Source organism: Drosophila yakuba, chromosome 3L, assembly GCF_016746365.2.
Source record: "Drosophila yakuba strain Tai18E2 chromosome 3L, Prin_Dyak_Tai18E2_2.1, whole genome shotgun sequence".
NCBI lineage: Eukaryota > Metazoa > Arthropoda > Insecta > Diptera > Drosophilidae > Drosophila > Drosophila yakuba.
The window spans coordinates 14,803,674-14,826,049 of NC_052529.2; the positions used below are offsets into that span (position 1 = coordinate 14,803,674).

The 22,376-nt window shown below is 41.0% G+C and overlaps 3 protein-coding genes across 5 annotated transcripts in view; 2 read left to right on the forward strand and 1 right to left on the reverse strand.

The window, feature by feature from the left end:
* The first annotated feature begins 486 nt into the window (after positions 1-486).
* Positions 487-6,148, forward strand: LOC6534109. 2 transcript variants are annotated; one of them, XM_015194965.3, is made up of 4 exons: positions 487-726; positions 4,973-5,079; positions 5,282-5,442; positions 5,511-6,148. In XM_015194965.3, exons 2-4 carry the CDS (start codon positions 4,990-4,992, stop codon positions 5,746-5,748), a joined length of 489 nt encoding a protein of 162 aa, XP_015050451.1. In that variant the 5' UTR covers positions 487-726; positions 4,973-4,989; the 3' UTR covers positions 5,749-6,148. The 2 variants fall into 2 exon arrangements, with proteins under 2 accessions (XP_015050451.1, XP_002094795.1); XM_002094759.3 differs by lacking the exon at positions 487-726 and adding an exon at positions 4,782-4,848.
* LOC6534110 (ATP-dependent DNA helicase Q5) lies at positions 6,129-9,814 on the reverse strand. Its single transcript, XM_002094760.3, has 5 exons — positions 9,612-9,814; positions 8,251-9,549; positions 7,725-8,176; positions 6,414-7,665; positions 6,129-6,359 (listed from the first exon to the last, which is right to left on the reverse strand). The coding sequence occupies exons 1-5, from the start codon at positions 9,712-9,714 to the stop codon at positions 6,256-6,258; spliced, it is 3,210 nt and encodes a 1,069-aa protein (XP_002094796.1). The 5' UTR covers positions 9,715-9,814; the 3' UTR covers positions 6,129-6,255.
* A 471-nt stretch (positions 9,815-10,285) lies between these two features.
* LOC6534111 (glypican-6) overlaps positions 10,286-22,376 on the forward strand; it is a 39,738-nt gene continuing 27,647 nt past the window's right edge. For both annotated transcript variants that reach the window (XM_015194966.3, XM_002094761.4), the window contains exon 1: positions 10,286-11,077. In XM_015194966.3, the coding sequence (XP_015050452.1) occupies positions 10,768-11,077 (310 nt within the window). In that variant the 5' untranslated portion in view covers positions 10,286-10,767. The remainder of the gene's footprint in view (positions 11,078-22,376) is intronic.

A 22,376-nucleotide genomic window follows, 5' to 3' on the forward strand; every position in this document is an offset into this window, starting at 1 on the left:
AGCTTTAATGCTTTGGTTTCTAAAATTTTTTTTTCAGTTTGAAAAAGAAATTTGTAACTATTTGCACACTGCGAAATAACTCTAAAACATATTTTTTAAAATACCTATAATTTTCTTGCTGTTTTTATGGCACGTCTAATAGGTTGGCGTCTTTGCTATTATAGCAGGGAAATTTCATAAAAGCTTTTAACAGTCGCTTCCCACTAAGCGGGGTTTTGTTATTAAAATTATCTTTTAAAAATTGCACATATTTACCTCCAAATTTAATAGAGCATTTTAAGTTTAAACAAAACTCAAGAATAAATTGTTTGCATACATGGCGTGCAGGTGCTAATTTCCAAGCCGCCATAAAATGATTTAATATTTGTTCAGCAAGCGGTGACACAAGTCTTGGGCATAATTCTCTTTGGGAAATACTCTCTTTTTTTGGGCTGTGGCTCAATACCTCGTTTGGCGGGCTTTGGATTCGGTTTTGGGTTCAGGTTACAACAGTTGTCGTTGGCGTGTCGTCGGTTTCAGAGGTTTTTTAAAGACGGTTTTTTGAAAACCTATTTCCGCTCTGAGTCGCAGTTGAAACTGAGCTACTGAAACTATTCAACGCGCGTGAAAGAATCCATTAATTTATCTGTGTATTTAGTGTGAGATAAAACTTAACAGCTAACCCAAATCATTTGGCTGCACTTGTGTACCGCACCTCTCTGCAACTCAACGAAAAAATTGAAAAATGTAATATAATAACCCAAAAACGAAATTCTAAGTAAAAACTAAAACCAGTTTGTCGTTTGCTCGGCAGTCACTAATGTTTAAACAAGTTGGAAATGCACTAAACAGAAAAGAAAACTAAAGTTTGTTCAGCTTCCGTCGCAGTTTCGATTCTCCCCCGAAGATCTGATCTTCTCATACAAATGGAGTCTGTGAGATCGGAGGGCCCCACCCAGAGCTAATTGTACAGCGAACAAGCACAGATACATATAATAACTACATAACTACATCAGCAAGACGATCGCAGTACTTTGTTGTTATTGTTAGACATGCTAATTTTGCACAATCTACACACAGCAGTACACTGGCTAACACAAATTAGTTTGTTTAATGTGACTCACTGACAATTTTCTCACCGCCAATGCGGCCCCTCCCCTTTGATGCAGCTTTAATTAGGCGACAAATACTGGGCTTATAAAGCGAAAAAACACTCATCTTACGTTAGCTTACAATTAGCTGGTGCTTAACTAAAGTATGTGTATTTCTGAAGCAGTTCAGTTAATGATTTGCCTTATTTCTTTATAGTTCTTAAAAAGAAAGTAAATATTCAAATGCTCTTGGTTGAAAATCTGCCAGTGTGTAAACGGAATGGCAAAAACTCTGAACCCATCTGTTTATATTAGCACTCAATTACAAGTTTCGTGTGCAGAAGTTCCCTTTTGGGAGCCAAAACCCTTTTCGATTCAATACCAATACCATTTATGGACACTGACCTTCAGTGACAGGCCCGACACGAAACAATAACAGTGACAGTAACGCCAGTACACTCATGGCAAATCCCGACGAGCCTTGGCCAATTGCTTTGGCATTGAATTCACTAACAACCCCTAAGGAAGTCGCCTAGAAAACTCCCCCAAACACCAGCCACCCTCATGAACCCGTCACCATCACGCCCACATCGCAGAATGTTGCATGTTTAGGGCTAAGCCAAGTTTTTCCGCACTTCCACAAGCGGTGTGGGTCTCAAAGGGGTCAAAGGCTACTGCAGTAGTAGTTATTTGCAAGAATATCTAAATTATATGCAAAAAATGCAACCATGAACACTACTCTATAAGTTATGGGGCTTTAAAGTTCCCATTGATAAGATTTTTACGACTTGCCATTACTTTAATATCACCAAAGTAATAAGTGAAGTAATAAAAAAAAGGCCGCATGTATAGATATTATTTTATTTATTTAAAAAAAGAGTTAGATTTTAAAAACCTTTTTTATTAACTCCTTGGTGGACCAATTTATTCATTGAACACATTTTTAAAGGGAATATTTCCCATTATAATATTTAAATATTTTTCTTAAAAAAATTACAGTATTTAAGTTAAAGTAAAACGAAAAATTCCTACCAAAACTCATACACCATATAGCCATAGAGGGTATTGGCCATGTTTGGAAAACGCAGCTGGAAAATCGCGAGCTGCCCTTCGCGGGGAGTGAAAACTATGGCGATGACCAAGTACAGTAGGCGCCTTTTGCATATACATGTGTATTGGTGTTTGAGGTGGTGCTGCCCTCTCACTCCCCCATCGTCCGTCCCAGTCGCTCTCGCCTGCAACCAGTTTGCAGTTGTGCATATCAATGCAAGTGAGTGGAAGGAGGGGGTGGGAGGAGGGGCAAAAAAGGGGGCGGTAGGCAAACAAGTTTTGTTGCATTTTTCAATTGCCCAAGACTGCGATTGAAAGCTGAGAAATACAGATAAAACAGATGATGTCGTTGTTTGGATCTCTGGTTTTCAGGAAATGAGACTTATTTAGGCAAATTAAGTTGGGGTTGGCTTAAATAAATACTTTGGCTAGAATCCAAGAACCAAAACAAAAACGGAGAACCGAGTCATTGACCCAAAACTCAGACCAGTTATAGGGCTGCTCAGTATGAAGAAAGTCCCTTTTGAGCCTGAAAGCGAAACGAGGTTAATTCACAGTGCCGTCCAGCAGATTATGCCCACCTTTCGAGAGAAAATATCCCCGTTGAAAATACGCAGGTGTGGCAGGTAGTCGAACTCTTAGCCACGCTCTTTAAGCCAAATGCTCTTTTTTTCTAAAACAAGTTTTCTTGGCCCATACGTTTTGTTTACCTTTTTTTTGTGCTTCGTGGCTTGTTGCGTGTGTTTTGTTTGGTTTCTGCTTTTTGGGCTTTCTTCTAAGCGCCGCCAAAGAAAACTTGTTTCATTTTTTGGTTCAAAGGGGTGCTGCGGGGTGTTCGAGTGTGGGCCAAAACGTGAACCACTCGTTAGCAACAACACGCAAACAGTTGAGCACTGAAATTCCTATCTGGAGGAGCCACATATTCGAAAATTAGTGGGCAGATTTAATGGGTACTCTAAGAATACTCTAGGTTTAAAAGGAATTTTTTAAAGAGTGCCTGGAGTATTTTTTTAAAATGCGTTAATATGTCATATGCAATTCTTTTTCCTTAAACAATAAGCACACCAACTGGAGTTTCAAGGCACTTTTATATATACTTCAACTTTGCTATCCTTAAATAATTGAATTAGATACTTCGAATGCGCAGGAAATAGGAAATATAGGATATAGTCAGATTGTTTAATTTCGTGCCATTGCTTTAAATTATTAGTAGTTTCCTTTGCCTATTGTTTACTGTTTATACTGTTTACCTTTGCAACCAGAACCTAGACACTAAAATGTTTATTAGCTCCGAACCTTCGCTTGATGAAGAGGGAGTGTCTTGGGAACATTTTATCTCTTTCCCTCCATTTTCCCTATAGCTCTTTCCCTTCGCACTCCCTTTCACATTTTCCCCCTCCCCCCACGCAGTGAAAGTTATGCGTGGCCCTATTTTAGGGTTTTGGGTCGAGTTTCCAGTTTCATTTCGAGTTTGACTTATTTTTTCCGGTTTTCCCCTCGCACTTTAATTGTTGTTTATGGGGTTACGCATCGCGGGGTTAACTAGCACACTTCCCTCCCCGTCGCCCGCCCCCTCACTTTTGCTGTACGTGCCTTTGGCTAATATTGGGATTTTATGCTTTGTTCTTTATGTGATGCAATTAGCTTCAATCAATGGGGGGCCATTGTTGCTCATGAAGTGGAGATCCAATTCCCCACTTTGTACACGAAAAAAACGAATTACGGGTTATGATAGACCAGAAAATCATAAAATTTCAGCTTAAAATAATAAAAGTATTTGATTTTAGGCTATATAATATTTATCTTATAGGGTTTTTTAAACTATTTACAGTTTTTAGAACACTAGAATATTATGCTTGAAAGATAAGCTTTTGAAAATGCAGAATAGAACGGAAGCAAATTTTAACTTATTTATATATCGATAGCGTTGTGTATAAAACAAAATATTGAGAACTTCGTACTCATGAATGGCAATAATATTGTAACTACAAGTATAGTTGAACTTTTGTGGAAATTTCTCATCAGTTTAAACAGACTTGATATACCACCAATGGGTTATTTTTCGGTCGGCTCCCCCTTTTTTTTAGTGTAGGGCCAGAATAAAGAACTCTAACTCTATAACTCCATCAAAACAGGTGTTGAACAGTGTCCAAAAGAGGTGACAATTGAGCGACAGTAGCCTCTTTGTCGGTATGCAATTAATAATTGAACATAATGGAATTATAGATGAAGGTAGCGATTATAGTTGGATTTATTATTCATACGACTGACTTTTCGATGCAAACTCACGTAGGCTGCTCGCATTCCCAGCTTGAATTTGGTATGCATCTCGGCACCTCACTGGCGAATATGGCCCCATATGTTCTTATAAAGATTTTATACCCCACCCAAAAGTCCCACACACCCCATAGATGAGATCATCGCAGAATGTGCCCTTAATCAATACGGTCTGCAGCTGGATGTATTTCATGTGGGAGAGAGGAGACCTTCGGCGATTAATTGACACAAATCCACAGCAGAACATAGATTGTTTGGTTTTACTCGTTTGCACGCTCCACCGAGCATCCAATAACAAATATCCGATAACCCAGACATGGAGGCCAAAAAAGGCCATTAAACCCGAGTTTAACTGAACACTAAAATACCTAAATTGAAGATTCCGTTTCCTCTGTAGGTCGAGAACGTATCCAAATCAGACTCTGCAAAATGAGCTACTTGCGATCGATAGGTACATATACAAAAAGTTTTATTGTCATTCTCTACTCGCTCCGAGCAAATGCCAAAGTGGCCAAAAAAACCAATTGGTATACTAGTGTTTTGTAATTAATTAATTGTTTAATTGCTCGGTGCAGAAATCTCACGCGTCGAAATGTCGCCGGCTGACGATAATTCCTTTGCCACAACGCATGGAAACAAAAAGGCCACCTACACGGTGATATGCATCAAGATTGTGGAATTGGTGAGTATTGTTGAATTAAAAATTCAGTGAAATATAAACCTATTGGCTCCTTCAAAATCAGATAAGAAACAGGCTGCATGGTGTCTTTTAACCTTCTTTAAAGATTGAAGATTTGGAAACGCTTTCAAATAATACCTAAAATTGATTTGAATGATTTATAACTAATTTAATTTATGAAAACCTTTAATCAAATACTTTATAGTGCCTGCTCATATGCTGCTTGGGTCTGATCGACGAGCCCGCCACCAACTCCCACCTGCGGGTGTTCATCACTCCCCGAGTTGCTTCCCTTTGCTATGTGACCTTTGGTGCCCTGACCATCTACACGGCGATCTATCTGATAATGGCGCTCTTCGGTGACTTGTAAGTTGAAAGCTTAATTAATATTTAATTAATAACTAATAAAATATATAAAAAAAATATACCAATAGGACCCCATGGCGTACGGCTACCTTGTGGAATCTGGTGGCCTTTGTGCTCTTCGTGGCCGTGACGGCTCTGCTCTTCCGGGATTGGTCCACCACCAAGGATCGCAACTACTGGCACCCGAATATGCATCGCTTGGATCTCGTGATGGCTTCCGCCTCGATCGCCTTGGTCACCTCGCTGGTCTACTTGCTGGACATTCTCATCACCCTGCGTTTGGGTGTGCACGGCGATCTGGAATGACATGGTCTGCCCCGTAGAGTTTGGCGGGAAAGAGGTATCCACTCGATTCTCGCCTAGCGTGGACTGTAATATTTATAGCTCCATCTTAGAAGTAAGAACCCCGTTCGCATCCCCGTCTCCCAGCTAATTGTAATCCCACGAGAAAACAAATTGCCATCATCGAATCGAAAATGTACAAAATCGACGTCCGAAGAGGTTTAAAGTTCTTAATCGGCTGCCCTGTTTTGTTTTTTTTTATAAGCTTAATTACATCGAGCATCACGAATGTTATATCTAACTCAATTAATAAATAAGGTCCAACGCAAATAAATTTTGTACGAGCGAATATTTTTCGAAATTAATCTATTTCCTTTTGAAACTGTCCAAATAAAAATGTCGTATTTTAATGTATTATTGATAATTTATGTGCTTATTATATACAAAAATAATGATCAACGAAAAAAAGATTCTACAACTGTTAACAAGGCGAAACAATGCGTTGTAATGAAGTCATGCTGATTTTTTTAGTCACTTGGATTTTATGAAATATTTCTCAATGTCCTGATCGTTGTTTATCATCTGCAGGCCATGAAAGGTTTCCTTTATATAGCACTTTCCAGCATCGCCATCACCTAGAGTTGTATGATCCATTTTAAATGTGTTAACAGACAGTAAGTATATCTTACCCAAGCTTCCGTCACAAATCCGCTGAGTGAGCAATTTGGCCAAAGCTTTGAAAAGTTCTTTGGTGGCTATCTTTCGCTTATAATACGGATTCAGCCACTGCACAACATTTTTGCTGACATCGGTTTTCTGCTGCTTCGTTTCTGGTTTTGTGTCCTTTTGTAAGCTTTTGGAGTCGGATTCCTTAGGCTGTTTCTTATGCTCACCTTCCTTGTTCACGTCTGCTAATGATTCTTTTGATTTTTTTCTGCTGGATGCATTGTCTTTACGGTCTTCCTCTTTCTTATGTTGTAATTCGTTGTGTTGTAGTGATCTTGTGGCTTCTCTACTCTCTAATTTATTTTCCTTAACTTCTTTTTTGTCCAAAATTCTGTCCTTAACTTCTTTTTTGTCCAAACTTCTTTCCTTAACTTCTTTTTTGTCCAAACTTCTTTCCTTAAGTTTGTTTTGTTCCAGCAACTGCCGTGCTGAAATAAATCCTAGTGCTTCAAGTTTATTATTAGACTTGTCTTTTCTTTCCTTTTGTATGCTTCTCTCTAACTTTTCATCCTTAAGAGCTAATTCTTCAGGTACGCTCTCTAGTTTTAATTTCTTCTCATCGAGCACTTGTCGAGCAGTTTTAAAACCATTCGAAGGTTGCTCTGTCTCCTCTTCGGACTCGCTTTTGAAGGAACCAAAAAGATGCTGCATACTGGACGCTGTCTTTTTTGACTCCTTCTCCTTGGGTTGAGTTTCATGCGAAACTCTCTTTCTGCGATGGGTGTCATAGCTCCCATCGCCATTTGACATCAGTTTAAATTTCCTTTCTCCAATTATGCTGTCGGGCTGGAGTTCAAGTTCGCGATCAGAAGTTTCCGGGGTCACGGATTCCTCCTTGACAGGATTGGAAGGAATTTCTTTAGGTGCGTTCTCTTCTACATCCATCTGATTGTCTGCAGGTTCTTTTTTAATATTTACACTTTCCTCTTCAAATAACGAGTCCATCGGTTCCTCTTTTATTTCTTTTTTAAAGAAGGAGGAAATCGATGTCTGCTTGCTATTTTCCTGCTTAAATCCCTTTCTTTCCTTTAAGGCTTTTGGTACCTCCTTAAGGCTTTGTGGCCTTTGTTCTTCCAGTTCTTTGAGCTTCCGCTCAAAGTAGGCCACGCTTCCACCTGTCCAAGCACCCTTAGAGCTTGTTTCGGGCTTCGGAATATAATCCACCAAGAGAGGCAGTAATTTAGTTTTTCCTGTGAGTTGCTTGATTGTGGATATCTATTGGTGAAACAAGTTAATAACATCATGCATACCTTGTGGCAATAAATTTGTCTTACCTCTTTAACTAAGGCATGTCTGTACATATTAGCCACCTTATTTTGGCGAAACACATCATACTCCATATCCACTGCTATTGCCTCATAGTCATTGTATTTGAGTGCACTTTTTGGCTGCTGCTCTGTGTTATCTTTGCACTTGTCTACATTGGCTTTGAGTGCATCGATTATAGCTGTGAGATATTTTTCCCGATGAGTGGCTTGAAGTCCAGCGATTTTCTTCTCAGTGGCCTCCGCCATTCGGACGCGAGATATTTGAGCAGCTGTTTCCTGTTCCAACTGCCTAGCTGCGCTGATTTGTTTTCGCAGTTTGAACTGTTGCTTGATGAAATCCTCCGATTCCTTTTTGGCTCTCTTGGCCATTGATGAGTGGCTCTGACCAGAATCGTCATCTGAGCCAGATTCACCGGCTGCGTACTCCTGGGCAGCACGCTTTATACCAGGTCGTCCACCTAGTATATTATGAAAAATATACTTATTAATAAAGCAAATGGCTTAAGATAGTTAAGGAAGTTTTAAAACTCACCTTCGTACAGATCTGCACAATCCTGTAGCGAAATGTGCGACTTAAAGGTATCATCCATACATAATCGATGGAACATCTCCAGTGCCTTTTCCGCTTTTTTGGGACGCTTGCAGACGTCGCATTGCCCATTACAATCTGGAGCTGGATCTCCAAAGAAATCCGAAAAAAGTTTATGTCTGCAGGTGGTACGCTCGCAGAATTCCGTGATCTTCTCAAACTGTTTGACTGCTCTCTCCGTAAGCAGCTCCTTGTCACCACGACCCCTAGCTCTATGCGCATCGTTTTGGAGCAGAAAACGTATACTTTTAACATCTTCACGTCCGTAGTATAGTCTACAATATGACTGCAAGCCATCGCGTCCAGCGCGACCAGATTCTTGATAATAGGCAGCCACATTCTGTGGTACATCCCAGTGGATAACGAAGCGCACACTTGGTTTGTCCACACCCATGCCAAAGCTATTGGTTGCGCATATAATGGGCTGATCACCACGCATCCACGCTTCTTGGACTTCCGTACGTTCCCCTGTTTTCAGACCAGCATGATAGGCCACTGCTCCGATTCCCTGTTTAGTTACTCCTATAGCCATGCGTTCCACTTGGTCTCGAGTCCGGCAATATACGATTCCACAGCCTCTTTGTGACTTGGGTGTATCCTTAAACTCCTTCGGATCGCCCAAACAGTGTCTGGCGAAATCGGCCAGGTGCTGAAAGTCATCCTCGATGGAATTCTTGTAAACGATGTCGTAGAAGAGGTTTTTGCGGAAGCTAGGAGTGCTAAATTGAGCAACGGGCTGGTGGAGGCGCAACTGCTTATATATGTCCTCCTTGACTTCCCGAGAAGCTGTGGCAGTCAGGGCCAGCCAGATGACGTCCGGATATTTGGAACGCAGCTCACCCAGCTTTAGGTAATCAGGTCTAAAGTCGTGACCCCATTGGCTAACACAATGGGCCTCATCCACCGCAAAGTAGGCAAGCTTTTTGTGTTTATGGAGGGTTTGCAGCAGCTCTTGGAAAAACTTGGTGGCTGCCTGTTCCGGGGTTATATAGAGAAACTTCAGGCTGGTCTTCACTGCCTTTAAGTCCATTATAACACGATCTCTTTCCTTAGTGCTCATCTTGGAGTTCAAAGAATCCGCCGGCACTTTCAGTTTGGTCAAATGATCTATCTGATCCTTGATCAAAGCCAAAAGTGGAGAAAAAACAATGGTTATTTGATTCTCTGACATCAACCCGGGCAATTGGAAGCACAGGGATTTACCCGAACCCGTGGGCATCGACACATACACATCCTGCTTTTCTGTAAGGGAATTACGAGAGGTATTATCTGCGAGATTGGGTAAGAATTTGGCCCATATTCACTTTTGACAGCGCACTTTACTGCCTTTTCCTGTAGCTCCGATTTAAATTTCGAGTGGCCGAAATGCTTTTTCAGCGCCTCGTGCACAGCGCATTCCTGCGTCATACTTGGGCCGTTCTGTAAATTGCGTTTTATTTAAATAAACATTGTTTTCCTCCTGGTCAAAACTCGTTGCCGCCAAAACAGCTGGTTTGGAGATGAACAATGCGACTGGATAGTGGTGACATATGTTATCGATAGCGTTCCTTTACCGATAGCACAAATTTGCAATAAAATGAGATGTATACACTTTATGTTTAACGTATTGAACAAATTGTTTGCGTTCAATAGACTTTGCTACAATTTTTAAACTTTGTAAGGTTTATATCTTAATGCCAATATGTATACATATTATCGTGTTAGCGCAAGCACGAATAGCACAAGCTTAGTTTCTTAAGCATCGGTGGCGTATTATGTATAATTTTATCCAAAGGCAAGTCCATTTATAAATTATTTTGTATTATATATACATTTTATTACAACGTCAAAAGGACGTAATTTGGAATGGAGTTAACATAGTCCAGTACCACTGTACATACTGAAAAACGCTCCAATGCGATAGCCGCGGTCAACAATCGATAAACCTAAGCTGAAAAGTCATCGGCAGCAAGCAGTCGAAATTCAAAGAGACTCCTCAGTCAAAATTTTACAGCCGACTCGCGAGCACGGGCTGTGCTGCTTTTTCCTGCGTTTCGCGCTTTGCTTTCAATTCGCCTTTCGTCGTCGCGGGTGCGTGTGTGTTGGTGCGAGTGCGTCTATGTGCAGTGCGTGTGCCGCTATTTGTTAATTGTTAATAATCCCGATTTAATAACACCCGACGGCCATGTTGCACTTCAATTGCTTCTGAACGCAAAATGCACACTGATAAACGCAAACGACAAAAATAAAAGTTATAATAATAATAATGCCGGCAAACAAAGCGGTGTATTAGTGTGCGTGTTTCAGTGTGGGTGTCTGCGTTTGCCAAAAATATTTACCGCAAAAAGAACAAACACAATCAAAGCAAATCGAATCTTAATCGAAGCCAAACGACAACAAACGCCGGTGAAATTGTCCCTGTCTCTCTCGCTCCCTCTTTTATTCTCCAAAATAAAGAGAATTATTAAAAGAGTTATCAAAATGGTACACCAGCAGCAACAACAACAGCATTTGCATTGCAGAAGAAAAGCAACAGCAACAACAACTGCCCGCCTTGTGATATTCAGCAGTCCTCTTCTACTACTACTGCTCACCACCCACTTTCCGCCCACCGTGCAAGCGGACAATGGCCCCGCCCCCCAACTGGCCGCCCTCGCCGCCCCCAATCCAGCGGGGGGCGTGGCAGGGTCCTCGATCATCGATCAGTTCAGCCCGAACTGCAGTGCTGTGACACACATTTTCCAAGCGAGAGGAATCGATGCCATCGAAATTCCCCAGAAACCCAGTAACGGTAAGTCCCATATTACTAACCAAAAGCTTTATAAATAAATCTCTCGAGAAATAGATAACGTTATATATCGTCATTATAAATATTTAAGCATTAAATAGAGTTACAATTATGTATATCTTTTGTGTGAAATGTTGGAATCATTACAGTTTTAATTTAGTTTCGAAATCATCTTGTAGATTTAAAGATTTTTTCATTATGTAATAACATAGACATCTTTCCTCTGTTATAAAAAATATTGTCTTAAAGAACTATAGCATTTCAGTAGGTTAGTTACTGCGCATATGGTTGTCAATAAAATAGTACAAATTTTAATTTGTAGCACTGTTCAAAGTTTAGATCTGCCATGTAATAAAAACTCCAAACAACTTGAAACTAATATAAAGCATTGAACCAAAATATTGGTATTGCCCGAAAAAGAACGCGTATATTTCATAACAATGGTAAATTGCCGGAGATAAGAAACAAGTTTGATTCGCAAGGGAACAAAGAGAACTCGCTTTCAAATTGGGCGAATCCGTGATTCATTCTGCTCCTTCAACGCGTCTGCAGAACTCCCTTTCCTCCCCCCTCCCCGAAGGAAATAAAATTCCAGGCAAATCAACTCGCAATGCGAATAAGCAGCAGCGCAAGACAGGCTCTAAATAAGAGAGAGTCCGTCGCGGAGAGCGTGTCCATCCCAGAGATCTTGGCGCATGCGTCGCCTGCTCATCGCAGCCCCCATTCCTGGCCTCCCCCATCCCCATCCCCCGCCCCATTGCTAGCCGGTGGGGGCAAAGGGTTCCAGTTTCCAAGACCAGTCCAAAAGGCAGAAGCAGCCGCAACGAAAAATCTCAAGAAATTCCTTTTTGATGAACAAAAAAGGGAAATAAAACGAGAAGAGCGCAGGCATACAGTAGAGCATCGTTGGCGTGGACTGCTGAATAGTAATGTTTACTTAACAATTTTTAACATTACATTGCAATTTGTATTTTCCCCATGCAGCTTTGTATTGTAATATTAAAGTATATCTCAAAATATTAATGAAATTCCTTAATAAGAATTTCAAGAATGTCTGCAAATCTCCTTTAAAGACCTTGGACTGTGTCCATTTACAGGCTCTTTGCCTAGTGCAAGAGCAAAAATGTTGTCACACTGCTTTTACACATCGTTCGACGGGGTAGAAGGGGAGGAGGGGGGCCTCGGCCTCGATCGCCTGTGGGTTTTAGTTAATTTGTATAAATCCTGAATTAATCACGCTTAATTGCAATAAGTTGCGCAGCCCTCTCTTCGTCGCTTCCAGTCTATCTCTCTCTCTTTTTCTCTCTCTGTTTCTCTTTGTTTGATTTGTTGCCAGTTGCCAGGTAAACTGTTGCAGCCTCTGCCCTTTTGCCCCTCCCCCTGCTCCTGCGCATACCCCTGCCCCTCCTTTGGCCCTTTACCTGCGCCCTGCCTTTGTTTATTTTTGGTTTTCAACGTTGCCTGATTGGTTTTTTCCCTCCCGATATGTTTTCCTTATTCTTTATCTTTTGGTCAAATGCATTGCGCGTTGCGTTTGCGTTGCGCTGCGTTTCGTTCATAATTTCATGGAAATGCCTGTGGGGGAGGGGGGTCGATGAGGGGGCGGGGTGGCCAACAGGTAGAGTGGTCAGTTCTCGAGTTCCCTTTTGTGTTGTCTTTGATATTAATCAAGGTGTCATTGAAATCGTTTAAATTATGCAGTTCAGGATTTTTATTCTCTGTCGGCATTTTTATGTGAACCTTTTACTTCCCGATCAACTCGAACACCCCTCCTTTGGGCCAAAAAAAAACGAATGCACTCGAATTATTAATTTTGACCTCTAAATAATATTTTAATTAGTTTTGCTATTTGCTAGATAGTAATGAATAAATTTTTGTTGACACATTAGGATTTTATTCATGTTCATATGCATGTGATTCAGTGCTTCCTAGGAAGTAAACAAAATACAAAAAAGGTTAAATAATTAATTATTTGTAATAGGAAAAATTATTATAAAAGATTCCTAAATATGTGCTAAACTGAAATTCCATAATTCTATACATTCCATTTTCCTCAGTGCACAGCCTCTCTTTCCATCTTTCACTGTGTGAGTCATAAATTCTTGAGTTGCGTTCTCTCTCCTCGTTCACTTCTTCCATTCCCCTTCCCCTTCCATTCACCTGACCCCCCACCCCTCGCACCTTGTCCGCCTGATAAGCGCCAGCATTTAGATAAAGTTTCCGACCTGTTCTTTTCCCATGCCTTCTCGAATTGCCCAACTGGGAACTACTTTTGCGATAGGTGTTTATAGGGTCTCTGGATGGAGTGTCGTGGTTTTGTAGGCCAGCTAACTGCTGAGGCTGTGCCACTAGTTTGCCTGATAAAGTCAAACTTCCATTTGCGATAGGCGATTCCAACAAAAGTTGACGTAAGAACAGAGAGAGGGAGAACTAGTTTATAAAACGTAGACTTTTTGGGGCCATCATATTGTCGTAGGGAAGTTCTGAAAATTCGTTAAGGTTTGACTTCTCTGCATAAAAGTATATAAAAAGGATTAGAAAGTTCGATTTGAATACATAATATTGTGATTTAAATGCAAGAATATGTTGTAAAATAACTTAATATGTTAAAACCTAAAACTCATTACCATATTTACCAAGCGGAAATTTCTTACATATATTTCAAGTAAAATTTCGATCAGTCACGTTTAGGTGTTTTTGGGGCCAATTTCCCAGCACTCTCATCTTCACACTTCAGGCGCATTCCTTTCATTGAACCATGAAGAGCAACAAACATGGGGCAACAACAACTGCATGACACCTTCCGTGCTGCACAGACAACAACCACGGTAAACAACAACTACAGCTGCCACTTAAACGCTTCATTAAAGCTGCACTTCCTGTGCCACATCAAAAAGCTGTGCGAACCCACTTTAACCCTAACCCCCTGACCCCCCTGACCATCCTGCTCGGCTCGCCATCATCATCATTGGTAGGCAGGCACTTAGCTGAAATTGTTTGCACAATTTAAACAGTTCGCAAAACATTAAATCGTTAAAAATAATATCAGAGGAGCGGGCAAGAGAGGCTCAATGCAGAGGGAAGCTTAAAATACCCTTTAAATGAGATTTCCAAAAACTAGTTTTTCCTTAGCTTCGGTAAATGCAGTACATATAAAATAACTGAATTTTCTATTAGGTACGAAAAAGTATATATATAAACAAGTTATGTTAGAATCGAAATCTTTAAAATAAATAAGAATTATTGTACTATTTTACATTTATGGTATAACCCTTACGTAAGGTATTGAATACTCTTTCGAGACAACCAACCAAATTCCCACACAGAAATGATCACCTTGCTTCCTCTTATGCTGCATCTCTTTCTCGTACATTAGCCATCTTTGTCTGACTTTTGCCAAAAGAAATTTGCAACAGAGCTGATTTTAGCTTACTGCTGCTGTGCTTGTTGCATTCCCGCACTGAAAAAAAATCAGTGTACATTTTGCCTTACAAAAGTTATTATATTGTTACATATGATTTTAAGCCTCTCAACATTTTTCGGAATATTGTTCACTAGTTCCAACATCACTTTAATGTGCACAAAATACGAATCACCGAATCTTCATTAATTTTATTTCCGTGCACGGTTGCTCCACTTCGATGGCGTCTCCACTGGCTGCACTGCATCCGCCGACTGCCCCCGACCGCCCCCTCATCCCGCTTCAAGGCAACCACCGCATGACTATTAATCATTTTCCAGCAACCAAAACTGAATGGCCCCATCTCGCTCTCGCTCTCTCTGCTTCTCCCTTTCTCCCTCTTTGGGCCCTTTTCTTTAATTTTGTTGTATTTTTTTGCACTGTCGCATTCCTTGGCCGTGTAAAAGGAAGAAACGAAGCGAGCGGTTTATATGGCACTAAATCATCATCATCTTCATCGGCGTCGTCGGCGTGTGATCATGTGATATATACTTCTGCAATTGTTGACCATTGTATGGAGGAGGATTGGGATTGGGTTTGGTTTTGGGTTTGGGTTTCGATTGGAATGCAGATTAGATAGGGCGGGGGATATAAACGAGTAGGAGTTGCTGTCTGCTGTTTGTTTATGGGGTCATTGAGGGGATAAATGGGGTGTTTATCACAAGGGCCATCCGCATATTGAAGTTTGGCTTTAGTAATATGAAAAATGAAACTTATGCAGCTTGGAGCTTGTTAATTTTTCAGTATGTGAATCCCAGCTGCTTTAAAAACAATAACTGAACAATATGATTAACAAACAAGCATTAGCGAGCGATCAAAAACCTGGAGCACCTATGATAACCCATTAAACCAGAGCACCTAACACCTGGTAAACCAAAAGCTTGCCAAGGGGTTCCACTTATAAATCACGATCATGAGAGATAGCAAACTCTTTCACGCGATCTCGGTCCATAATACGCCATAACAATTACTCAGCTCCTAGGGGCTGCTCTTAACCATCGAGAGATCATCGCTTGGCGATCTCAAAACCCAGCTGGTGCTGGTGCTGGTGGTATCTGATCCATTGATCGTTGCTGGCATTCCAGACATTTCGCCTACAAAGTCAACACTTGCCGAGATTTCTCGCACTAAAGATCTCGGAGATCTGGGCAATTTCGCGTAATTAGCTGACGATGCTGACAGAAATGGGATCCCCCAGTAGGCAGCAGCTGCTGTGGGATGACTGTGACAACAAAGGCCAAAAGAATCGTCAGCGAATTTTCTAAGAATGAATCCTGTGGATCGCGGATGATTCAAGTTGGATTCGAGTAAGGGATAAAATGAAAACGAAACCAAAACCGGGACAAAGTGAACGATCGTGGCTGAGCCAACGACTTAATTGCCGGCAAGTGTCGGTGGAGGATACCAAAAATAGGTAGAGAAGAGAATCCAATCCCAGACTCTCGGCCAGACTTCCAACATTCCCAGTCATCTCGGGCAGGTCAAACGTGGCCACTTTATGGAGCGAGATAACATTTTGCCTGTGTGGTCTCACCTTAGTTGCCGTCTCTTTCTTCTTCTCCTCTCGCTGTCTCTTTCGCGGTCTCAACTCCTTAAACACGTTCTCGGTGCATTCCGCGTCCATTTCTTGCCTTCATTCCATCGGAACAGTTGAAGCAATGACTTTCATATATGGCCATCGTTGAAATGCCTTTTTCGGGAGTGCAGCCAAAGAAAGAAAGAGATGCATTAACAGGGCCAAAAAGAGATAGATGGTGGTGGTGGCATTTTGTTGTTAATTTATTTTTGTGGTTTCTCTGGACCAACTTCACCCCAACACCTCTGTGTAAAGTCCAAGAGAATGCCTTTCAAGGATATTCCCTATGCCAAAGATATTCCAAAAAAGTGGTTACCCATTCTCACGGTCTGATTTTCATTTTTGGTGCCATGAAGACGTTACAGCAGCATATTGCAAAAGCTATTTCCATTTTGAAAATTAACATGACATACAATTTTTTAATATGGGCAATGAAATGGGTAACTTATTTGGTGATAGTTATTTTAAAAATCTCGTTACACTTTCTCACGCTATGATTTTTATTTCTGTACCAAAGATTACGCAGTAGATGGTTGGATAATTACATAACTTAAAGCCCAGCAATTAGCCACGCCTCTAAAATGGTAGCGCCGAATAACAATTACATTTAACATGTTTATTAATAAGCCAGAGGATGGATAGGATGGATAGAAGGGGGTACAGGGGTCTCAGCCATTTGGCGGCTCCATTTGACCAAAAAGATAATTAAGCAGTTAACCAGCTAAGAGCCGCAGATGAAGCTGTGGCCGCGACTCCACTACCTTGTTTGGTACTTCACTGGGAAACTCTGTGGCCCCCAAAGACCCGACCCTCCCGCAAATCTCAAACCTTTTTAGCTTCACCCACTTTTGAGTCTCGAGCAAATGAAGCATTAAATCGTGCAAACAAACAAGCGAAACAAACTCACAACTACAACAAAGTTATAAATGCCGACTCTAGATAATAATAGTAGGCAAAGTGCAGGGGAAGGAACGGCAGAAAAGGGGGAGTGGCAGTTGGGAGGAGGCAGCCAGCATTTACATAATGAGCATGTTGTATGTTGTGGGTTAAGACTCTTCTCTGCCGGCTCTCCAATCTAGGAATGCCAAGAAAGCGAAGTTTGCAAAAGATTTAAGTAGAGTATGGAGTTGAGGGAAAAACGTGGAGTGGGGTTAGAGCAGTGGGCGGTTCTTGAAAACTTTGTTAAGATATCTTAACTAAGAATGAGTAGAAAATGAAGGCAGACGGTAATTAAATGAGTGGAAACATTTTTCTTGGGAAAACTTTTCATAAAATAATAATATTTTGGGAAAAGAAAACTTTTTTTAAGCAAGCTGTAAAAGTGTAAAAAAATTTAAACTGTTTTGATGTCCAAGAAGATTGATATAATATTTTAACTTTCATAAAAGAGTAGAAACCATAACTAAATACGAATCTTTATGAATAATTTTTGCGGTACCCTGAATTCTATTTGACCCCTTCTTGGTCCTTAAATAACTTGAAAAATCTGCATGGCATTCGATCCGCCCGCATATGATCCAGAAAAGTAAACCTTGAATTAGTTCTCTGTGGCAAATCATTGGCCTCTTCTTTAGCGATCCTCATTACCCATTTTGATGCACCGACTCCCTCATCAACCACCAGTTGGTCACAGACGATCCTTGGTCTCCCCTCAAAGCAGATTTCAAGCTTCCCATGGCACACAGCACTGAGAAAAACTGTAGTACCTAAAAGCATATATACTGGCAGTTTATTTGAGTTTTTATTATGTCCTCCTAGTAGCAACATGATGATATTTGTATGTGTAGCCAGAATCCAGGCAACGGCGAGTGCCTTCGGTTATTTTCATTGCCTGGCGAGCATGACGAATGCCAAATTGCCGGGGCCAACAGCTCAGGAGAACCTGAAGCCGCCTGAGGCCGCCGGTCGCTGGGTTCGAGTTGATTTAATTGGGTCACATGAAAGATTTGTTAATTTGCGCCACCTACTTTGATGGCGCGTTTGCAGATAACACGGCCGAATGGCGAATGGCGAATGGAGGCTACGCCGGGGAATGTCTGAAATGTCTGCCTGGCCCCTCGGAAAATCAAGATGCGAACCCAAAACTCCAACTCTGCAACTCTTCGACTCGCAGTGAGTCTGTAATTAATGCCGGTCGTCTACGTGCGTGCCTAAAAGTTCATTAAAAGGCCGGGACCGAGGTCCCCGATGAGAGGGCTCTTATCCGCAGGTCCAGGCTTGGACTTCATCGTCAAAGGTCGTTTCCCAGCAGCTCTGATCTCCTTTTAGTGTTTGGCTATTACAATAAAATGCAATTGCCTGGCCGGCTTCCATTTCGTACAGTTCGTTAAGGGCTCGCCATGCAAATCTGCGCCTAACCTTGCCCATTTGTTATGCGTTGTCCTAATCTGGCAAATAATGGTATTCAATTAGTTTTGGTCCAGTTTCTGTTCACTCGTCTTGAGCTCAAGTGGAGAGATGAATGTGCTTTGTGTATGTATGGAGGGCAGATTACCCTGGATCAACTCAAGGAGATTGCCTTTGTGCAGGATAAGAATGCAGACTGTGTAATCTGCCCCTCTCTCACAGTGCGTCATGCCATTAAATTTGTTGACAATTTCATTATGCCTCAGACCTCCACGCATAAAACACATTAAACGGCCGTAAAAAGAATACCCACAAAAATTCGAAAACTAATTTTGTATATAAAATATTTTACCACAACGGCTTGGCGCGTTGTTGTTCAGAGGTCATAAATTTGTGGGTTTTATTGACCAAAAGCTACCGGAAACCCGTCAGCGCCTCCTCTATCTTCTTCTATAAGGTGCTGATAATAAAATGGAAACTAATTTTGACAAAGGCCAGGTAAAATTATAAAAAAGCAAAACCCCAAATAAAATGAAAACATAAATGCGTAGAAGTCGAAAACGATGAGCGATAAATTTCAGAGACAACAACCCACATGAAGATGAGCCCGGTGAATAGGAAGACGAAGACTTCAACTCAAATCTGGCGCTTGGCATTATAGTTTGGATCCGAGTTAAACGGGTTTTGGACCAACTACCCACGCATCTCCAAAATGAATGCGGAGATTGGTTTGCTCCTCTCTTTGCGGAGGAGTTTTTGCATGAGGAAGCTGTCAAATAATAATCAAGTTATAAAAGCATATATTTTAAATGGTTATGAGATAGTTGCTACTAAGTGAAACGTGTCTCGGGTTAAGTTATGATGCTATGGAAGAATTTCAGCTGGCGAAAATTGCCGATAGTAAACCCCTCAATTTATGAGACGTGGGAAAGTGTCGGACGTTTTAAAAAGTAGATAATGTTTGCTAAAATAGTAGACAATACATAGACTGGAAAATAACAATATAAAATCAATTTAACTGTAATTTAAAAATTAATATGTACTCATATTGCCGCGAAAAAATACTACTCATATTAAATTGCGATTTAAGAGGTATCTTTTCGTCTGAGCCCAAATAAGCTATTGGTTAACTAGAAAAGTATGCAAGCAGAAACTAAATCCCATAAGCAGAATGACACATAAATTACACAAACGACTACACAGGCTCGTACTATTGAATTCAAAGGCAAATAAAGACATTTCCGGCATCTTTGAGAGAAAGGAAATAATGGAAAACTTAGGGGAAAAAGAGAGAACTAGAAAGAGAGAGGAAAATTAACTATATAGAAAAGTTGCTGACAAATGGTTTACAATTACAACGCAAACAACGAAATCCCCACAAGAAGAAAATGTCCTTTTCTGTTTGCTATTGATTTTGGTATTAGGCAAACTAAAGTATCAGTTGTCCTATAACCGGCTCCGTTCCGTTTGTGCATCTGTATCCCATAGATACAAATTGCATTTTTTATCAGCTATTTGTTTTGGCTGTTCTCGGTCCGCACTTGCAACATTCTGCGTCCAAAGAAAGACAGTTCATTGAAATCAAATGAAAGACCAGAAACGGAATCAGAATCGGGTGGAATGGGAAAATCTCTTCTTTCACCTCAAAGCAAACTGAACGCGACTCGACTCGATTCTTTTTTGTAGTTTTACCGACGTCTGCTCGTGTGTCCGTATCCTGTCCGCTGTCCGTCCGTCCGTTCGTCCGCCAGTTTGCCAGTCCGCTTGTCCGTCCGTTCGCCCTCCTTCGGGTTACCTGTTTCACAGTTGAGTGGCCTTCCATAGTGTTGGATTCTTTATGGCCAGGGCGCAGAGATTCAGTCAGAGAGGCATATCTTTTGTCGGCATCATCCATCGTTGTAACTCATTTCCATTCATTTTTGCCTCGTAAATTGCGCAAAAAGGATAGCCACTTACAAAAGGATATGGTTTAGAGCATAGTGCTTTAAAATACTCTCCGTAGATATATTTTAAAGTGTTTTAGTCTTTTTGTGAGGAATGCAATTATGCGTGTTTATTTTATTCGCTGTATTTACAATACGTTGATTTGTGTTTTGTGTCGTATGCACATACTAAACTGCTCATAAATAAATTGCTTAAGCTTTAGACTTTTTAGATGTAGATATATAGATATATATAACGTGTATCCCCTTTTGATCCTTGTACGCCCAACTGCAGCCCAAAAAGTTATCTTAAATCTCTTCCATTTTGGCTTTGATTATTTGGTAATTCAGGCAGCAAAATTGCAGTTAATAAGTGAGATGAAGGAAAGCGTTGAACGCAACAAAAATAAATGCAAACCATTGGAAAGATATTTTTAAGTAAACTGCTCACGCTCACGAGGCAATCGAGTGGAAAGAGACGATCCGAGAAGAGAGGTCTTCAGATCGTTGGAATTGCAGTGGGGCTCACCCAAGTCGACTGCATTTTCTGAGGCGTTCGAAAGGAACTCAACCTGAATTTATGTGTTTCATTAAAACCGTTATAAGACGCGTGTTTTGTAGCCATTAAGGATCGACGAGCGAGGAGGCGAAATGATCAGATTGGTGGCCTCACGGGGGTAGAGACATTACAATGTAATGATGTGGCTCCTCTGGTCGGTATCTCTCAGATTTCTTTTGAGCTCTGGACATTGCTTAAATGCTGGCGATTGGCCCAGTTTCACTTTGGGGTTTCAATTAACTGGGATTGTTTTTAAGTTGAGAAAGATGATATTAACAACATAGCTCTAGATGAAAGTTGAGTTTTTGTCGTGAAGGGTTGAGATGTTATTAAAAGTACTTTCAGAGATGTAACGAAGCGAACTTTCATGGTTCAAAAACCATGAAATTGTCTCGTATACAATTCATTTAATCCTTGGAGCACCAACTGTTATATTCTTAATTTCTTAATATTCCCTGTTTGAAGTTTATTATTTCATTCTGACATAATCGAATACCACTTTCGATTCCCAAACAATTTGTTATTCGATTTGTGATCTTCCTGACTTCCTCTATTAGCAGTTCCTCTTGCCCTTTGCCCATTCCCCTGAGTTTGTCGGCTTCTACAGAGGCGCAAAAGGAGTAGTTTTCCCTTTATTTTTTTGGGGTAAACATTCATGTTAATTTCACAGGGGTTAAGAAACCGTGGAACTTCGATAGCAGGAGCAGTATTGAGAGTCAGACGGCAGCAGTCAATTGACGCTTTGTTTTATAACTTCCAAGACGTAAGACAATAAACAACGAGTCTTTCGCTTACCGCAGCCACTCCCCCACCTGTAGGCCGTCCCCCCTTCCCCTGCGCCGGAAAAAGGGTTCTCTATGGATCTCTTTTTCTATATCCATCTCCATCTCCGTCTAGATGTATCTCGGTTATTTTCGGGCTGCTTAGGTAGTTTTCTGCTGAGCTGAGACTTTCAGCAGGTTCACAAGGCGCCGACGACGACGACGACGACTGGAAACCACCAAAGGTGATGACTGCTGTAATTGTTGTTGCTGTTGTTTCTTGGTAAAAGGTGTTGTGCACACACACACGCACACGCATACGCACACACACGATTGCATTATGGCCACATGGTGGCACTTACATGAGATTGCTGTAAAACGCAACTCTCTGTGGGACTCGTCCGTCTGCGCATATTTCTTTTCCTCTGAACTTGGGTTTTTTGACTCTTGATGTCGAAGCCCTTCTTGGGCGAAAAGATAGAAAAAAAACAAAACCATAACTAGGAGACGCCGCCCCAGACCCGGCTAGACTTTTGAAGTTTCTTAAGGGTTTTCGCCCAGAGATTGGTTGCCGAGCGCAACTTGAAGAGGAACAGTCAATTGTCTGGAATAGATGGTCAGGCAAAATCTATGTTTGGATTCAGCGAAGAAATAAGTATTGGAACTATGGGAAAGAAA

Bases quoted from the DNA above. Each gene is read 5' to 3' on its own strand.
- LOC6534109 (XM_002094759.3), top strand. From the start codon at position 4,827: ATGAGCTACTTGCGATCGATAG. The intron at 4,849-4,972 runs GTACATATACAA...TGCTCGGTGCAG, and splicing joins GAGCTACTTGCGATCGATAG to AAATCTCACGCGTCGAAATG. The intron at 5,443-5,510 runs GTAAGTTGAAAG...ATATACCAATAG, and splicing joins ATGGCGCTCTTCGGTGACTT to GACCCCATGGCGTACGGCTA.
- LOC6534110 (XM_002094760.3), bottom strand. From the start codon at position 9,714: ATGACGCAGGAATGCGCTGTGCACGAGGCGCTGAAAAAGCATTTCGGC. The intron at 8,177-8,250 runs GTGAGTTTTAAA...ATAATATACTAG, and splicing joins TTGTGCAGATCTGTACGAAG to GTGGACGACCTGGTATAAAG. The intron at 7,666-7,724 runs GTAAGACAAATT...TTTCACCAATAG, and splicing joins GACATGCCTTAGTTAAAGAG to ATATCCACAATCAAGCAACT.